This window comes from Halichoeres trimaculatus, unplaced genomic scaffold (assembly GCF_033239565.1).
Source record: "Halichoeres trimaculatus isolate MK-OKI-2021-1 unplaced genomic scaffold, fHalTri1.1 fHalTri1_scaffold_19, whole genome shotgun sequence".
Classification (NCBI taxonomy): Eukaryota; Metazoa; Chordata; class Actinopteri; order Labriformes; family Labridae; genus Halichoeres; species Halichoeres trimaculatus.
In genome coordinates this window covers 4,088,795-4,108,950 of record NW_027437197.1, presented here as the reverse complement: position 1 = coordinate 4,108,950, position 20,156 = coordinate 4,088,795, and the positions used below count along the sequence as shown (strand labels likewise).

Sequence of the window (20,156 nt, the reverse complement as noted above, 5' to 3'; positions counted from 1 at the left end):
TCGAGAGATATAATCCCTCCACCGTGTCCTGGGTCTACCCCGGGGTCTCCTCCTAGTTGGACATGCCCGAAACACCTCCCCAGGGAGGCGTCCAGGAGGCATCCTCACCAGATGCCCGAACACCTCATCTGGCTCCTTTCCATGTGGAGGAGCAGCGGCTCTACTCTGTCTGAGCGACACACCCTATCCCTAAGGCTGAGCCAAGACACCCTGCGGAGGTAACTCATCCACGATCTTGTTCTTTCGGTCACTACACACAGCTTGTGACCATAGGTGAGGGTCGGAACGTAGATTGACCGACAAATTGAGAGCCTTGCCTTCTGGCTCAACTCCCTCTTCACCACAACAGACCGGTACAGCGTCAACATCACTGCCAATGCCGCCCTGATTCGTCTGTCAATCCCTCGCTCCATTTTCCCCCTTACTCGTGAACAAGACCCCAAGATACCTGTACTCCTCTACTTGGGGAAAAGACTCTCTCCTGACCTGGAGTGGGCAGTCCACCCTTTTCCAACTGACTTCGGACTTAGAGGTGCTGATCTTTATCCTGGCTGCTTCACACTCTTCTGCAAACCGCCTCATTGCGAGCTGGAGGTCAGTGTACGATAAGGCCAACAGGACCACATCATATGCAAAAAGCAGAGATGGGATCCTAAGACTCCCGAACCTGACTCCCTCCGCTCCTTGACTGCGCCTAGAAATCCTGTCCATAAAAGTAATGAGCAGAATCGGTGACAAAGGGCCCTGGCGGAGTCCAACCCTGACTGGGAACGATTGTCCCAAAAGCCAGTTTCCGTAACCGGGGATCAGGCCGCCAAGGCCCCGCCTTTGAGACCGCCGCCTGAACCATGTAAGTCATTAAAAGACAAAAATTATGTCTGAAGAACTTACTACAAGTAAAAAAAACTGCCAATGGAACAAGAAAAGTTTGTAATGCTGGACTGGTCAGGTGAATGTGGCTCATATTAAGTCAAAAAAGACATTTTTACTGAAAATGAGACCAAAACATTTGACAAGATTTCAGTTTCTTGCAGTGAATCGGTGTTTGTGAAATTAGGAAGTTGTGCATGTCAGTCTGCTTTTGGATTGACCGACCTGGAACTAATCTTAACCTGGTAATCCAGCCGTATCAGGGCAGATTATACAATTAACAACAACAGCAGCAGCAGTGTGTAAATATTTGCGTAACTTTGTAAAAACTCTAATCCTTCATGTTTGACTGTTTAATGATTTGGAAACTCCAGGCTCATTTTCTGAGCTGCTGTTTTCCTCTGACAGAAAATTAAGAGCAGGAAACTCTAACGATTGATGACGTCCATGAGTTTCAGGTTGTTTTAGACTTTGAAACTTACTCATTGGGTGACGTAGCATACCACTTGCACTGTACCTCATTTTCATTTTTTGAAAGAGTTCCCGCACTTCCCAATCAGTTTTGAGAGTCTCCTTCTTCTCGTTTTGGCTGTAAATCCTCCAACCAGTTGACTCCTGGTCTGGCTCCGTTCATTGTGAGTTTGTTGCCGTAGTCAAGTTAAATACGATCTGGTTTGGACATCGTTTAGAATAGAATAAGAAATACTTTATTTATCCCAGAGGGGAAATTCAGGAGGAATCACAGCAGCAATCAAGAAAACAAAAGTGGCGTTTGTGTCTGGTGTTAGCTCTGTTAGCCATGTCTGTGAATAGCATGATGCTGCTCTGCCTTCTGGTATTCCCTCTGTTGCTGGGTTAGCACAGCTAGCTCGTCCGTCTTATTGGAGATAGATCTTACGTTCCCAATAACGATGGGTGGAAGGACAGGTCCATGCCATCACTTCTTAGCTCACACCTGAGAACCAGCACGTCGTCCTCACCTCCTTCTCCTCACTTTATGGGAAACATCCGGCCTAGCACCAGTTAGCATTGACACGCTACAAGCTGCTAACAGCTGATTTCTGGCCTTTTGAAAGTCAGTTGGCATTTTAGGTGGTTTCTGAGCACAACTTCTTGTGAAATTGACGCATAACAGCTCCAGTATCTGGCATAAAACTGCAACCTGCTGCAGACAGGACAAAGCCATCGTCATATGATCTATTCGAAAATCATCGCCTATCCCTACTCTGTAGTTGACATGATCAGGCCAGCAGCATGTTGAACTGAAGGCGAGTAGACCTGCAGTCAACCCTGACCTCTGATTGGTTGAAGGGCAAATCAGGCAGCCAGTGGTTGGCTTTGATCGTGCTTTATGTTTCCTGGTTTTGTCTAAAGTTTTGCACGAGTTTTCTTTCTGGTCTAATGTGATGAATGACTCTGACCTAGTAAAGTTAGTCTGATGAAAATGACATCAGGGTCATCAGAAGGATCAAAGACAGTTGATCTGAGCCTGATTATAAAACCAAGCACACGCTAATGAGACATCTCGTATCGCTGCTCCGAGCCCATTGTCTGCGTGTCCGTGTCAGGCGTTATAAAAGCTCCAGTGAGTCATGATCCAATTAGTCAGATCCACACACGGACCAAAGGTTGGACAGTCACTCGGTTTCCCATTTGCTTATGAAAGACGGACTCTTTGATATGAAATCTCACTTTGTTTCTGTGAGCGAGACCAGCTTCAGGATGTGAACACATGTTCCTGTTGGTCATAAATATGCATCACTCTGAAGAGCACTGTGTCGTATTGACTCTGAGGGAACACGGTGTTCAGGTTCCTGCATTTACATGTGCACTCAGTGTTCGTTTGAGTGCTCCAGTTTTCCACTCTTCAGATTTATTTTCATCACATTTTCAGGATTTATGGAACAGCAGATAGTACATAGATATTTACATATTTCCAGAGACGTCCGTCCAAGTTTCCCAGTTTTCTCATTCTTCCATCATGACGATGGAGAGAGCATAATCCCTTCATACACGTCGCTTTTATAAACAGCTGAAACCTAAACAATCAGAGCTGAAGAGTCCAGAGAAAGAGCACAAACAGGCCCTCACATGCTGTCTGAATATCTTATCTTATCTTAATGCCTGATTCCTGGAGTTCACAGCTCGTCACAACAAGTGGGATGATTTTGAAGTGGGGACAAGGCGAAGGGTCAGCGCAGGATTAATGAGACGGCATAAAACACTCAGAAACAGAGATCCACTCAGATTTTATTCCAAATCTTCCAGAAGAATTATCTCCTGCTTATATCAGATGGAGAATATTTCACTCTGTGGCTTTAATGCAGTTGTTCATCAAGAAAATGAGCAGAGAGGGAGAAAATTAAAAAAATATGTGAGTTACGTGCCAGAGATCATAACTCTGAGTTAATTTATGACGACTATTTGAGGTTATGCGTCATTTTTATGAGGCTGTATGCTCAAAAATTTGTTTTTGAAGACTCCAAGTTTTCCAGGAATGAGGAGATTTATTTTAAAAATACTTTTAATGTTTGATTTATGTGAGATATTCCATCATTTATGTCTCTATTTTTATTCCATATCCTTAATGAATGTTCATAATCATATTTCACATTACACGTATACTTCCATTTTTGTACTTTCTCATATCTTATAACTTTATATTTTGTGCTTTTTCTTTTTAAGACTTTTGAAGGGTGTAGCTGTAACTAAAAAACATTTTCCCCCCAGGGATCAATACAGTATTTATGATTTCTGACTATTGGAGAGGATCTCAAACTTCAAACTTAGTTAATCAGAGCTTCTGTTTCTGCTCTTTGGACTGAAAGCCACTCAAGTTTTTTATTTTCTTTGAAATATTTGAGGAGAAAAAGGAAACTGGGTTGTGCTCTTTGGCTAATTCCCGTCCCAGTTATATTTCATCAAAATGCTAACATCAGAATTTGCCAATACAGCCACAATACAGTAAATCCACTAGGGGGCTACGGTGGCTGGTAGGTGTCAGACAATATGCAAAAGCCACCACAGATGTTAAAAGAGGCCAACTTTGGTGGATTTCTACCAAAACTTTATCCAAACATCCACAGAAGAGTTATAAAAGTAAGGAAGGCATTATTTTATTTTTTAACTTAATTTGCGATAAATTAGTTTTGTATGTATATATATATATATATATATATATATATATATATATATATATATATATATATATATATATATAAATATAAATATATATAAATATATATATATATATATATATATATATATATATATATATATATATATATATATATATATATATATATATATATATATGGTGACACATTACTGTTAAATATATATATATATATATATATATATATATATATATATATATATATATATATATATATATATATATATATATATATATATATATATATATATATATGTTTATAAAAAATATTTAACAGTAATGTGTCACCATATATTCATCTTTTAGAACCAGTAAAGCCCTTACGTTAGCATTATAGCTATATCTATCACATCTAAAAAGAATACATTCAACTTAATTTCACAACTTTTCCAAACCAGATGGGATTATCATCCATTAGAACATTGGTTTCCAAGTTTATTTGAGTTTACTTAATCAATTATATTCATATATAGTAATTTGTTTATACATATAGAACCATTGGTCTTGAACATATAACATGTAAAGTGCCAAAACTGTTCATACATTTCTGTTTGTAGCTAACTGCACCCCATGTGACGTCTGCTACTTCGGCATGACGATGTCATGATCTGTGTCGACCTGATGGTTTGTGCCTGTTATTTCGCTAAAAAGTGTGTGCATAGTGGTGCAACGGTTAGTGCTGCAAGCTCACTGCAAGAAGGTCACTGGTTTGATTCCCGGCTTGGCCTTTCTGTGTTCTCTTAGTGTCATCTGGCTTCCTCCCACAGTCCAAAAACATGCTCATCAGGTTAATTGAACACTTTAAACTGTCAGTAGTTGTGAGTGTGTGCGGGAATAGTTGTCTGTCTCTGTGTGTCAGCCCTGTGAGTGGCTGGGTGGGTCCAGGATGTACCCCGCCTCTTGCGCAATGACAGCTGGGATAGGCTCCAGCCACCCGCCGCCCTGAACAGGATCAGTGGTTCAGAAAATGAATAAATGAACTTTGAAGCTCTTCCTCTTGTCTTACTTAGTATTGGCTACATGTGAGACAGGAGTATCCCACCTTGGCTGACAGAGTCTGGCTTCTGTTTGTTTATAATTTCCTATCCTAAAAAATGTAATAAATATTAAAAAGTGAATAAAAGAAGTTTGTTTGTTGAAGTTTGTTGGTTTCTAAAGGAGGGTCCTTGGCCAGGAGCAAATGCTGTTTGGGGGCCTTGGCATAGTAAAGTTTGGGAAAATTTTCAAAGATGACCTCTTTTAACTCAAGCTGTAGCTGTGCTTCCATTGAGTTGTGGCTTTTGCAAGTTGTTACCTACCAGCCACCGTAGAGGGCACTCTAACGAACAGTCTCACTTCTTTGACAAGGTGACATGTTTATAATTTCTTGCTATCTCACACAATATTTCCTGAAAACTTCTGGTGTTTTCCCAACTGTTCGGTTTGTTTTGTTTTAGCTGCATCGCTCAACACTGCCTCTGTGGATCTTGGTGGTACTGCAGCTTTTGGTCCAAACCTGTTTGCTTCCAGAAAACATGCATGGACAAAATGTTAAATGTGGTTAAAGGTGGTTCACACTGTCTTAGCTTAGCTTAGCTTAGCTTAGCTTAGCTGAGTGTCTGCATGAAAACATAATAATTAGAGCAGACGTACAAAAACAGTTCATTCATCCGTCGTACCAACAGTGAGACCAGACAGAGACGCAGGAGCAGAGATTTCATGAGGACAGTGGATACATGCACACACACTTCCCATTCAAATGTGTGTGTGTGTGTGTGTGTTTGTGTGTGTGTGTGTTTCTACAGTACATGACTCAACACAATGCCACCCACTCTCCCATCAGCACAGGGCATTTGAATAGCAAAGGCTACTGGGGCAGCAGTGGGTGGAGGAGAGCTACTGTTTGTGGGACAAGCACTGGGTGACACACACACACACACACACACTCACACACAGACAAAGCAGTGTTTATTTTACCAGTGACCTCAGTTTGTTTGTGGTTTTTGCTCATTTACGCTGCAGATTTTTGCTTGTTTTGTTCATCTCCCGGTTAATTCGGACATCTTTCAGCAGCAGAGATCCCCCTCTCTCTGTTTCCCAGGCTCCTTCTTGTTGTGATTAGCCTCAGAGTGGAGGAGGAGGCTCAGGGTGACCCCTGCACCCTGGGACAGTAGAGAGGAGGAGGTCGTGGAAAACAACACAGTGGAAAACGAGCCTGGTTCACATTTTTCCTGCAGTCACACACGTATGAGGGATGAAAGATTTCCCGCTCTGTGGCTGTTAAGAGGACGCTGTCACCCCCCTAACACCTCCCCTTTTAGCCCTCCCCCTGTTTGGCCTCTTCCACCTGACTGGCCAATGGGACCAGACGGGCTTGTCTGAGCAGGGAATGACCGGGAAGGGGAGGGGGCTGGGATGACCGACTGGACAGGACCAAACACCTTACCAGACAGAGAGAGGCAGGAGCTGAGAGGCTGAGACGACAAGAAAAGTAGCATCAAACTTTATGTTTGTTTCTTATCATCAATGGATCTGTCTAACCGCAGGTGTGACGGAGGAGGAACCTGAGCCCTGAATAGAAGAGCAGTAGAGGAGGAAGAAGAGGAGATACACAGAAAGAGGAGGAGGAGGAGGAGGGGAATAAAGCAAACAGCTCAGACATCTGACGGACACACACATCCACAGACCTGCACCATGCCGGCAGGACAGAGGTTCCCAGACGTGGAGATGTTAGCGGGGATGGACGACAAGCTGGTGGACAGCGCCAGAGGCAGAGCAGGAAGCTGCGTGGAGTTCTACAACATCAAAGTAAGCTTCATTTCTTTCTGTCTGCACTTTTTCACACGAGTCACCCCTGGATTTTGAAAGCATGTGCAGAAGTGGGTGAGCATATTTCATCCATGACGCTGGAGACGTCTGAAATCTCAGTGAACACTTCGCAGGTATCTTCCAGAATGTGCTTTTCCACTTGTTGCACACACTTGTTGCATTTCTGAGCAGCTCTGTCAAAACAGGGATGACACATGATTCGACTCGGCTGAGGAGCATCAATGAGGCGTAGAAATTCACCATTGAAGCATGATGAGTGTGTGACCCTGTATGAGGTCAGCTGGTCAGAAGAGAAACCTGTACTAACAGTTCCAGGAACTTTATCTACACCCCTCATTTTGAAACAGAAGTGACGCTGTGGTTAAAAGCATACAGCGAACTTTACAGCAGAGGTTGAGAAACATTCAAAAACACATTAATCTGCGTTTCATAACCTCAGACAATGCGTGTTTTTCATGCAGATACAAATCTCCTCATACTATACAAAGTACCCATTAAATCAGAGGTATTTAGAGGGATAAGTTCCACCGTTATTACAGCCACTTCTCTCTGCCTTTGCTAAAGCCCGCAGACCTAAAGAGATTTGTACGTGATTGGAAAGAGCTGAGCTGTTTGAGGAGGGTCTGAGCCGCGCTGCCAGATGCTCAGATGGCCTCAGCGGTGGACGCAGCTGAACCTGCTGTTTTTTTCCCTCTGCTCTGGGAAAAACTTAACCCTGCAGCAGGTCTGTGGTCCAGAGGATGTGAAGCCCCATGACTTGGCAGACATCTCTGCCTCCAGGTCCAGCTCACTGCTCTGATGAGACTGATGCATTAGAATGATGACGTTTGCGTTTTGATGGTAGAAAACATTAGTGGATGTGTTTCAATCACAAGCCAAACCTTGGTGCTGTGGTTTTAAAGCAGTCACTAATAAACCAGACCTCACTTTTCTTCTGTTGTTTTTCATAGCAAAGGAAAAAAATCCCACATGGACACTTGATTTTCATTATGGAGCCTTTCTATTTTCAGTCACATCCACTCTTTGCTTAGACCTGAACAAAACATGGACGCAGTTTTAGTTACATCACTCACTGGTTTCAGAAACTCAAAGATGGAGGTCGCCATATTGGAAATACTAACTTTAGGCTTATCCAAAGACTGGCAAAGAGATGTAGGTGAAACAAAAGCTTCCTCATCCTTTTCCAAGTTGTACCAAATAAAGGATTGAGACCAAAACCATTCCCACCAGGCCAATTTGCATATTGAGTTTTGATTGGCTATAGATTTGAAACCAGTTAAGATGGACTGATCATTCTTTTTTGCTTATAAAATCTGTGGAGTTACTCTCTCATACTGCCTCTTTAAAATGTCTCAGAGCGCTGTTTCCTTTCACTACTAGCAGTTTGCAGTAGGGATGCTGGATATATCGGTATCGATATCCGTATTGGCCGATATTTACTCATTAACTGCAAGCATTTTCAGAGCATCTTGAACGATCTTTCCAGACCCAAATAATCTTGTTTTCTCTGACTATGTAAACACCAAAACTACCCAAGAAGAGTGGACTCTCTTCTTTTATGTCTCTCTTCCAGTTTTTGATCCAAAAAACAGACAAAACGTACTTTTTTAATCACGTTCATCCTGGGCGCACCATCCTTTGATCCTCTCCATGGCCGTCTTTTTTCATGATCGTGCCACTCTTTCTTTCTGAACTACCTCAACACATCATCTCAGATAGTTTTTTCTTGTTTGTTTCTTTCTTTTTTTAACCAATATTGATATTAGTAAATATCAGTTATCTGCCATAACAGCAATATTAATATCAGGTATCGGTATCGACCAAAATGTTCATATCGGTGCATCCCTAGTTTGCAGAAATCCAGTATGTATGAAATCCAGTGTGTTTTTTACATTCACATTTTTGAGGGATACAGCCATGACATTTCTATATTTAAAAAAATATATATATTAATGTATGATTAAGTGCACTTTAAGTAATTAATTTATTTCATCTGGACATGTGTCTATACATTTCATACAAAAATTGTCTCTACAGCAGATAAAAATGTAAAGCTATGCTGTGGTTGACTTGGTATTGTAGGTCATAAAGGGTTAAAAGCAGCAGTTTGGTATCGCCTCTGCAGAAAATGTTCCTGTGTTCAATTTACTGTCTTATCCTCTTTGAATAAAGCCAAAACGTATGCTTATTTTTTACCCGTAAATTCAAGATTTCTGGATTTAGTCTAACTATCCCAGAAGATCCAGGAACTTTTAGATCCTGGTGAAACTTCCTGAACCCTTTCAGTAAACTACCTTCACTACCTAAACTTCTGTAAGCCTTTAAAACTTTGACTTTCTTAATGTCCGGGAAATTAAACCTATTTAATTTTTGACCCTTTAACCCTTCATCCAACAAACAAAAAAAGTAAAAAAAAAAAAAAAAAGTAAAAGACAAAATAGATAAATAAAAATTGTTGGAGCTCTAAGATCCAAAACAAAAACAAAAACAAACAAAACAAAAACAGTTTTGTATCATTAAAAACAATGTTTCCTTAAAACTGGGGCTGAAGTGAAAATTTTGGAAAACTCTGGTTTTGTGATTTTTTGTATTCGCCTGAAAATTGAGTTTTTGCTTCTTCTTCTTATTCGGATTGTGCTGGCATTGGGTTGCATGTCTGAAAAACACTGCTACGTGTTGGTTTGGGATGCTTTATGCTTTTTGAAAATAACCACCAAGGTATGAACAAGGCCACAGTGACTTAAAAATGCTGTACTAAACAGTTGAGCTGCAGGTTAAAGGGCTAAAAGTCAAAGAAGTTGAAGGTACAAAGTTCGGTTAATTGTCATTCAAACAAGTTAAAAATGTAAAGAAACAAAGCATTATCCAGGTCGGACAGCGTTCAGACCATTAAACATCTTATTTCATAGATTAACAAATAAATAATCCTCTAAAAATTGTAAAACAAATAGAAAAAACTTAGCAAATAAATGAAACTGTGTGTGATCTTTCTGTGGATGAAGATGAAATAAAAACACCGTGAGTGCTCCACCAATCAGAAACCTTCAGCTTGCAGGCCTCATCTCTTGAAGTTCCTGGACCTATGAGATGAACTCCGTCCCAGGTTGACAGTTGAAATAGTTATGGGGGAAAGTTCCTGCAGTCAAATATCACCTTAAACACCTTAAACCATCATTTCTGTAATCAGCTTCTGGCTTACACAGGAGTGAAACACTGTTCTCAGATCAGATACGCTGTTAAACAAAGTGTAAGAGAAATGTCTAATGCATGAACTGTGAGTTTGTGCAGTAATAAGTGCAGTCTGTGCTTTGTGTTTTATGCTGCACACATTAAAAGTTCACTCAGTTCACATTATCCGGGACATTTCTCCTCAGGCACTTCATGAAGAGTCCAGGTCAGAGATGAAACAGTGTTTTGGATACAAGAGGAGATGTATTTCTTTATGTGAAGCTGTTTATAGTCCACTTTAAGTGTGTCAACAGAAAACAGAACAGATGCTCTGGATATAAATACTATTTGAAACACTTCTCGACAGCCCTCTGCAGCGCTGCTCCACCTGTTTATTGTCAGCGCTGAGCAGAGGCTTCTTAAAAACAAAGTGATACCTGCTGGAGTCTGAGGCACGTTTCTGGCTCGTGTGGTGGAGATTCTTCAGCTCTGCGTCGAGCTCTGTTCACGATCAGCTCTGGCAGAAGTTTAACAACACGCTTACGTTTCTAAAAGTAGCTCAAGTATTATTGTTCAGTCAATGCAGAGTGTTTCAGAGAGGTTTGTGTTATTGTCACATTTAAAGATTATTTATGTCTTTGCCTTCCTGTCATATATCACACTCCTGGCTTTCCTCCAAAGTGCAGATTACATACTTTCCACCACTTCTATAAATATTTATCAGCTTATAAAAACCATACATCTCATCCCATGAGGCCGTTTGACCTGATTCACTGGACTTCCTCATCACAGGATAAACAGCACATTTACAAACTAATCCCACCATGACCTACTCTTTATTCATCGCCATGAAGCTCAGAGACGGTCAAGAGTCACGTGTGTGGTGTAAATGACATTAAAGGTTATAAAAATGTGTGTGTGTGTGTCACGGTTTTCCCTCGTTCCTCTTTCAGTGGTGTGAAAAAGTCTTAACACTCCATCCAGAGTGAGTTGGCGGCGGCGTTTTGTGCACACATAATAAAAACTTGGTTGTATGGGATTACAGGAGCGTGAGTCTGGTGTACAGTAGGAAGTCAGGTGGCGTCACGTGCGGTGGCCCGCAGACCGGACAGACTCAGAGGAATGCTGTTTTTGTGGGGAGTGAGAGCGCCGGGCGGGTGGGTGCTTTGTTTGAAACCAGGCTGAGGGGCTGCAGTGGTGCAGGGCAGGAAGCATCAGCTCCAGTAAACATGCTGTCTGAATAAAAGATCAACAGAAACAGAAAAATAACCAAAAATTCAACAAGTGCATCCAAAACACTTTATAATATCTACTTCTAGGTTTTTGTTTGCACCCTCCTGTATTTGAAGGTTATGGAAGCCCATTTCTGCCAGTTAAAAAAAATGAAAAACACAATTTCAAGATCATCAAGTCATAGATATGAGATAAAAAGCCAAAATTATGAGATTAAAAGTCACAACTACTGGATCATTAAGTCATAATCATGAGATGAAAAGTTGTTATTAAGATAATAAAGTTGAAATTATGAGGTAAAAAGTCATAATAATGAGATAAATAGTTGATATAATGAGATTAAAGGTCTAAATTATGAGAAAAAAGTCAAATTAATGAGATAATACAGTCATTATAAGAAAAAGTCGATATGAGATAAAAAGACATAATAATGAGATTAAAAGTCTAAACTATGAGATGAAAAGTCAAATTATAGAATAAATAGTCATAACTTCTGGATCATTAGGTTATGATTATAAGATAAAAAGTCAAAGTTGAGATAATTAAGTTAAAAGTATGAGGTTAAAAGTCATACTAATGAGATAAAAAAAATTGGTATTGTGAGATTAAAAATCTAAATTATGAGATAGAAAATCTAATTCATTAGAAAATACAGTCATTAAAATAAGACAAAAGTAGATATTATAATATAAAAGACATAATGAGATAAAAAGTCTAAATTATGAGATGAAAAGTCAAATTATAAGATAAAAAGTCAAAGTTGAGATAATTAAGTTAAAAGTATGAGGTTAAAAGTCATACTAATGAGATAAAAAAAATTGGTATTGTGAGATTAAAAATCTAAATTATGAGATAGAAGATCTAATTTATTTAAACATACAGTCATAAAAATAAAACAATAGTGGATATTATAATATAAAAAGTCTAAATTATGAGATGAAAAGTCAAATTATGAGATAAAAAGTCACAACTACCAGATCATTAAGTCATGATAATGAGATAAAAAGTCAAAGTTGAGATAATTAAGTTCAATTTATGAGGTTTAAAGTCATAATAATGCAATAAAAAGTGGATATTATGGGTTAAAAGTCTGATTCATGAAACCAAACAGTCATTAAAATAAGAAAAAAGCGGATATTATGAGATAAAAAGTCTAAATTATGAGATGAAAAGTCTAAATTATGAGACAAAAAGTCTTAACTTCTAGATCATATGTCATGTTTTTGAGATAAAAGTCGAAATTGAGATAAGTAAGTTTAAATTCTGAGTAAAAAAAGTCATGATAATGAGATTAAAATTGATATGAGATTAAAAAAAAGTCTGATTCATGAGATAATACAATCATAATAATGAGAGAAAAAGTGGATATTATGAGATAAAAAAGACACAAATATGAGATAAAGAGTCTAATTTATTGCATAAAAGTTGAAATTGTGAGATAAAAAGTCATAACACTGAGATTAAAAAAAGTTTATATGAGATTTAAAGTTTTAATTATAATAAAAAGTCTAAATATAAGATAAAAGTTGATATGAGATTAAAAGTCATAATAATGAGATATAAAGTTGTTATGAGGAAAAAGTCCAATTTTTGAGATTATACAGTCTTGACAATATGATAAAAGTTGATATGAGATTTAAAGTTATGATAATAGGATAAAAAGTTCAAATTATCACAAAAAAAGTCATAATACGAGATAAAAAGTCTTAATCATGAAATAAAAATAAGCCATCATTATGAGACAGTAAAAGCAGTAGCTTTATCTGGAAGTTTGCTCAAGCTTTTGTTTAATATGTTAGAGAAATGGATTGTAAGCACATAGATAGGTACTTTAATTGTGGCTATACCACAAATGAAGTATTATTTTTGCTAGCTGAGACACATGGGATAATGTTGACCAAACGCACCCTTGAAAGGATTTTAATCAAGTTTATCTTCATCTATCTGTTCATTTGGTGGAATAAGTTACCCTGTTGAAGATTGCAAAATGTCATTGTTGTGCCAGGAGCGCGATTATCTTAAATTTTTGACTTTTGATCACATAATTATGACTTTTTAACTGGCAGTAATGGGCTTCAAGAGTGGGTAGCTCAATCATCACTGCTCATTCTCTTATTCGCTTGCTGCAGGTTTGGGCTGAAAATATGACTAAAGATGATCTTTCTCTACAAGTTCTGGTTGTTTTTGATAATACCTGGTTTGAAAATAACACAGATTATGTTGTTTTGAAGGTTGTGGTGTTGAAAGGTATCAGATAGTTTGACAGGCTCATTGTGCAGTGCATGATGGGGAATGTCGGCCTGTTTGTGTTCAATGCAACGATGCTCAGAGCCTGGGATCTGACGCTTTGTTGGTAATATAGCTATTAATACACACATGCAGACACACACATGCACACACACACATGGGAAAAGTGAAGAGTTTGAAGTCCAGGAGGCATGACGCTCAGTGTATCATTAAAGTGATCTCCAGCCTCTTACAGGTGTATCATTACTGCCCCCAAGTCATAACAGATCAGCCTTACTGTATATGTACTTAGACATGTATGGTGCCTGTGTTTATATTGTGTGCGAGTGTGTGTGTGTGTGTGTGTGTGTCTAGTACTCTTTCTATATGAAGGTCAACACGTGACGGTGTGGGTCAGTTTCTCCTCACTGTGTCTTTGTTTGAGGAGATAACCCGCTGCAGTCGTCTGCAGAACTGAACCACTTCACACTGTTTGACATTTTAGATCTTTAAGGAGTAAACTGAAGAGGGCTGGAAGCTTCCAGAAGGTTTGACACTAAAATGGTGTAGCCTAATCTCTAAATTGCTCGGAAGGATCAAAGTCGTGACTTTGTCTTGCTGCTGAAGATGACATAAGACTTACACAACTAACCGCAATGAAGAAACTTTCAGAATCAGTTAAGTCTTATCATATCTGATCTTATCTTCTTTAGAAAGATGTAAAACTTGACTCGCACTTGCCCTCAAGTTCTTAAAACTTGGCACGAACTTTCTTTCATAAGAGCGGCGCCATCTCCAGCACCGAAAACTGCTCAATCCTCTGTAGCCAAGTCTGTTTTCCTCCTGAATTCCCCGTCATGGGTGGCCGTTCTGGCTCAGCTCGACATCTCCACATGTCATCCTCAGAGATTTGCTTCACCCAAAGAGAGCAGTGTGAGAGATTCAGTGTCAGGTTGCATTAAGTCTCCTGAGCTTCAGACGCCGGTCGTGACACGGCAGGTTGTGAAGTCTGAGAGGTCCGGGTGGCGGCAGGAGGTATTAGTCCAGCTGTAAGAGGAGGGATTACGTCCCGCTGACCCCGAGTTCCCAGGTTAGAGAGCAGGAGGTGAAGGTAGGGAGTCAGAAAGAGGGGAGAAGAAGAGCAGGAGAATGTGTGAGGCTGTTAGGAAAGGAGGGAAGGAGTGGAGATGAAAGGAAGGAGCGACAGGATGCAAAAGAGGGGATCAAGTTTTGATGAGATGGCGTTTGGCAGGTTGAACTTTTACGACTGCAGCGGGAGAGGTAGCTCCCTCTGCTGCTGTGTGCATGAATGTGAGGATGTCTGGATGAAATGTAAGGCACATGATTTTATCAGTTGAGTCCCTCTGAATCCTGGCTTGTATTTATTTTTTTTCCATTTTGTCCTTTGTTTTGAGGAAAATAACATTTTTGTGGCTGGCAACAGTTGTTGCTGTTAGTCACACAGCTTGTCACTAGGTCACTTAATAATTATATAGAAATAGTAATAATTATAATAACAAAAAGTTATACCAAAATAATAATGAAATAATGCATTTTTGAAAAAGGAAGTGTGCATAGGGGTTGGGGTGGGGAGTGATAGGTGTGGACATTTGCTATAGTAGGTACTTTTGTGTCGAGAAAATTGCACCTAATAAGGGAATTGTAAACAATCCTGCAGGCAGTGTTTTCCTTAGTTAGCGATTAGCTATGTGATGATGATGATGATGATGATGATGATTAAATAATTATAAGTATGGCTGTGGAGTTTTTTTTTTCTTTTTTTTTTTTCTTTTTTTTTCTTTTTTCTCTTTTTTCTTCTTTTTTCTTTTTTCTCTTTTTTCTTCTTTTTTCTTTTTTCTCTTTTTTCTTTTTTCTTTTTTTTTTTTTTCATATTTTCTTTTTTCCCTTTTTTCTCCCCCACTTTCTTTTCCTTTCTTTCTTTCTTTTTTTTTTCTTTTGACCCCCTTGGTTTTTTTCTTTTTTTCCTTTTTTTTTTTCTGTGGGCTTTAAACCATGCTCAGTTGGTACTAAGGGGCCCAAAGTGAGCCAAGAAAATATCCCCCACACCATTACACCAGCAGCAGCAGCCTGAACCGTTGATACAAGGCAGGATGGATCCATGCTTTCATGTTGTTGAGGCCAAATTCTGACCCTACCATCTGAATGTGGAGCAGAAATCCAGACTCATCAGACCAGGCAACATTTTTCCAATCTTCTATTGTCCAGTTTTGGTGTTGCTGTGTGAATTGTAGCCTCAGTTTCCTGTTCTTAGCTGACAGGAGGGTCACCCGGTGTGGTCTTCTGCTGCTGTAGCCCATCTGCCTCAAGGTTGGACGTGTTGTGTGTTCAGAGATGCTCTTCTGCAGACCTCGGTTGTAACCAGTGGTTGTTTGAGTTACTGTTGCCTTTTTATCAGCTCCAACCAGTCTGTCCATTCTCCTCTGACCTCTGGCATCAACAAGGCATTTTGTCCCACAGAACTGCTGCTCACTGGATATTTTCTCTTTTTGGGACCATTCTCTGTAAACCCTAGAGATGGTTGTGGGTTAAAATCCCAGTAGATCAGCAGTTTCTGAAATACTCAGATCAGCAACCATGCCACGTTCAAAGTCACTTACATCACCTTTCTTTCTTATTGACACCAATAAGAGACAATATAGATGATAAAAAGTACGCCTAAAAGAGAAAATCTTCCATCATCCCCCAAAGAGAAACAGTGAGTTTAGCCTGAGCGATCCTGATGGAAAATCTGTCGTACACGACCTTGAAACTCGAGGCTCTCATGATCATACTCTGCTCATCCAAATGTTCCTTTCTCAACAATTCATCATAAAATTACACAACATCTGTTTGGTTAAGTAAACACGCTACCAATTAAGTCATTTTTCCTGATGACTCTGGCAGAAAGTAAACCTAAACAATCCCTCGCCGCTGAGCAGCCGCAGCATTTTCCGTATCTGCCGAGCGCTCTCCAGATTCAAACAGTTGTAAAAATTCCTGAGATGATAAGTGCAGCTTAGAGGCTGAGGAGTGTGTACATATAGCCAAACAACGTGTCAGTCACTGCGTTTCCATAGCAACAGCACCAAACACAACAGCCCACCCTCCCCATCAGGACGCTGATCTTCACAGAGCTCTGCCGTGGATGAGCTCGCTCCTGATTGTTTCCAGAGCTTTGGAGGAGATGGACGATTAGAGTCTGACTTTTGACTTTGTTGTTGCAGAGTGTGTGTGTTTAAATGTGTGTAAATGTGTGTGTGTGCACCCTTCAGCCATGCATAGAGTAATTAGGTCATTAGGTTTGGTTATTTTCAGGGGTTTTTGAGGGTAAAAACAGGCACGGGCTTATTTTAATCCTCGCTGTTTGAAGTTTAAACCCAAATATACAGATTTAACAAAGTGTGGGAAACATGATAACAATGTTGGTCGCAGTTTGGCTCCAAGAGAGGAGAGCTGCCTCAGGTTTTCTCTGTGGGAAGCAGGAAAAATACAATTATAGACCCAGATAAAAAGGTGGAAAAATCACAAGAAAGTGATTCCCAACAAACAAACTTCAGCAAGTGATTCATCGGCAGGCTCTGGAAACGTCGACTGAGGTGATATAGGAGGAAAATAAAGGCAGTATTGTGCATGCAGTGTTTTATTCACAGGAAATACTCAGGAAAAAGTGGCGAGACGCAGTAGGAAAAATGTTTTTTATTGCAGAGAAGTTTCAGGTCAGACGCTTTCAGACAACACAGCAGCTGCATTTTGGAAAATCCCGAACATATTCAGTTTTTCTACTTTCAGGGTGCCCAGATTTTAATGTCTGCCTCGTTAACATTACAAAATGGTAGATTGAGTTTAAAAAGTTTGAGATGTGAAGATTTCCTGTCGGAGTTTCTGGTGAGTTTGATCCTCTGTTATCTTTCTGATTTCAGTTTCCAGTCCAAAAAAGAAACTCAAACTTGTGGTCAAACTCTCTGTCTTCAAACCCTTTTCATGACCCACAAACAGTTGCTCAAAAGCTGGACCAATCAGGGTTAAGATACCCACTGCATGCTCTCTATCACCACATTGATTTTCCTGTCTTGTGTTGGTTTGATGAAACCAAATGACCCCAAACTTTGCTGTGCCAGCAGTTTCTTTACCCCGATAAGACAAATAACCAAACTGTTCTGGGGTTTTAATGAAGCCTGAGTCTGTCTCTGACACCCTGAGCTGAAGCTGCTGGTGTCAGCTGTGCTCGATGATCGGAGCTTGTATTCACAGATAAGTCTTGTGGTTAATTGTTGCGCTGACAGGAAAGTTTTAGAGATCATTGATAACACTTTACATCTGCAAAGTAAAGAAAGACTTTAACGCTTTGTTTTTCCTCTGTATTTGTTTTTTCTTTCTCCTTGTTGAACCACTAAAACACTTCTCAGCATGTCGTTTTTGGCTGCAGGGTGTTTCATTTGGACTCATTTCACCACAAGTTTCACATCGAACTGCAGACTTGATCAGAATCAGCCAGTTTCAGATAAAAGCCTTTGTCTTCCCACTTTAAGGAACGCTTCACCAGAGTTATTTTTAGTCCCGGGCTCTGGTCGATGCTGCGGTTTCTCATCCACAGAATCTGCAGCTCTGCTATGGCAACACAGGCTCTAATGACCGATGTGAATGCTTACATTAGCCCCTCAGTGTGTGTGTGTGTGTGTGTGCGTGCTGATGTGTGTGTGTGTGTAAGTGTGTGCTCCTTTGCCCCTTTATGGCCATCTGCCAAGAAATAAACAGGAGTGTCCATAAGTCTCCTGTGCATGACCATCTTCAAAGGCGACACACACACATAGTCTGTCTCAAAGACACACACACACATGCACACACTGTTAGCTGACTTTTTGTAAAGTTTCAGCTCAAAATAACTTAACAGTAAGGAAGCAGCTGTTATAAAATCAACACAGATTAATAGATAAATAAATAAATAATATAAAATTAAATGAATAACAATAAATTAAAAATAATAATAAATGAATAAATAAAAAATATAAAATTTAAATAAATAAGAATAAATAAATAAAATGACAAATTAAATAAATTATAAGAAATAAAAAATATAAAATTTAAATAAATAAGAATAAATAAAAAAATAACAAATTAAATAAATGATAAAATAAATAAATGAATGAATAAATGAAAAAATAATAAAAAAATAAAATTCGATTATATTAAAAATATTTGAAAAAATAGAATAAATAATAAAGAATAATAATGATAATAAATAAAAAATAAAAAATATAAATTAAATATTTAAATATTTTAATAATAATAAAATAATAATGATAAAATAATTTAATTAATATAATATAACACTCAAATAATGTTATACATTAATGGGCATGGAAACTTAAAGTGTCTGCTCTTGTTATACAGGTTTTCAAATGAAGTCTAAAATACCTTCCAAAATTAAAAATGCTGAGATCTGTTGTAGGACACTTCAAGTTCCTGCAAAATCCAGAGAATCATCAGAAAATTTATGGAGTTATTTGAGTGTTTTGAGGTCAGGAAATTACATTTTCCTCCGTGTTTGGAGCTTGTGCATTCTGTTTGGCTACCTGCACACTTTTCCTTTCATTTGGTTCAAGCTTCACGGCATTTGTTGACCCAAATTCATCGTCCTCCTCTGACCAGAAAAGAAGGTGGAAAGTCTGTGAGAGTCTGTGCATAGTTTGGAGAACTGCTTTTGGTTTCAGTATCAAGTCAGATTGGATTTTCGGGAACACGAAGATGAACGAAAGCTAAAAAATCCCCCTTTTATTATTCATTTTAAATCCCTGGATTTACCAGGATTGCGTTTCCTGTTTTTGCTTTAGTCTGTAGTCGTTTAGTCTTGGAAGCAGGACGGTATTCTGAATATTTGTAGAGCACCGATGTGTAAACTCCCTCCTTAACTTGACTCATCTCTTGTCAGCAAACATCCTGATCTCAGATCAGACGACTCGATCTCAAAAGTGGGTCACTTGAAAGACAACAAGACTGTGAACCAACTGATGAGGACAGATAACAGTAGTTTAATAATATCTAAACAAAAGCTCTGCCACCAGCTCTGATATCACGTTACATTAAACATCTAAAGGCCAAAGTGTGGAAGGAAAACTTGGAAGTTTAATGTTTGATTATTACCAGGCTGTGGCAAATACTTTGTTCTGATTGGACCAAACATTTAACTGTAATATCAAAAGCAAAACCAGAACCAACCTGGAACTCACACATCTCATATCAGATCAGTCATCAGAAAGGAGCTTTCTCCTCTGCCTGTTGACACTGTGGCAAAAACGTGAGTGTCTGATCATGCAGGTCTTTAGATTTGGGAGATAAGACATTTAGGGGCTGGGCCAGAGTGGGACTCATTTTCAGCCCTGGAGTTTCACTCCTTAGACCAGCCCTCTTTAGATAATGACCTACTCATGATCCTCTGACAAGCACTGCTGCACATTCTCATGCACCATTTTGAGGTGCTGTGTGCTGTGTAAGAGGAAAAAATGAGCTGCCAGTGCAGGCGGCTAAGGGACAGCATTAGCAGCTTCTGTGATGTATTTTAGCCTCGTGTTATGACTAAACATAGGCCTTTGTCGCCCCAAATCTGACCAGCCCACCTGGAATTGTTCAGATCCTCCAGATTAGCCACTCCTTTCTCATCCCACTCCTGTTAAAGCTG

At 39.2% G+C, this 20,156-nt stretch overlaps 1 protein-coding gene across 2 annotated transcripts in view; it reads left to right on the top strand.

The window, feature by feature from the left end:
• The window catches only part of LOC141807965 (rho GTPase-activating protein 20-like), a 172,813-nt gene that overhangs the window by 72,328 nt on the left and 80,329 nt on the right, over positions 1 to 20,156 (top strand). For both annotated transcript variants that reach the window (XM_074694181.1, XM_074694180.1), the window contains one exon: positions 6,571 to 6,832. In XM_074694181.1, coding sequence (XP_074550282.1) covers positions 6,719 to 6,832 — 114 coding nt within the window. In that variant the 5' untranslated portion in view covers positions 6,571 to 6,718. The remainder of the gene's footprint in view (positions 1 to 6,570; positions 6,833 to 20,156) is intronic.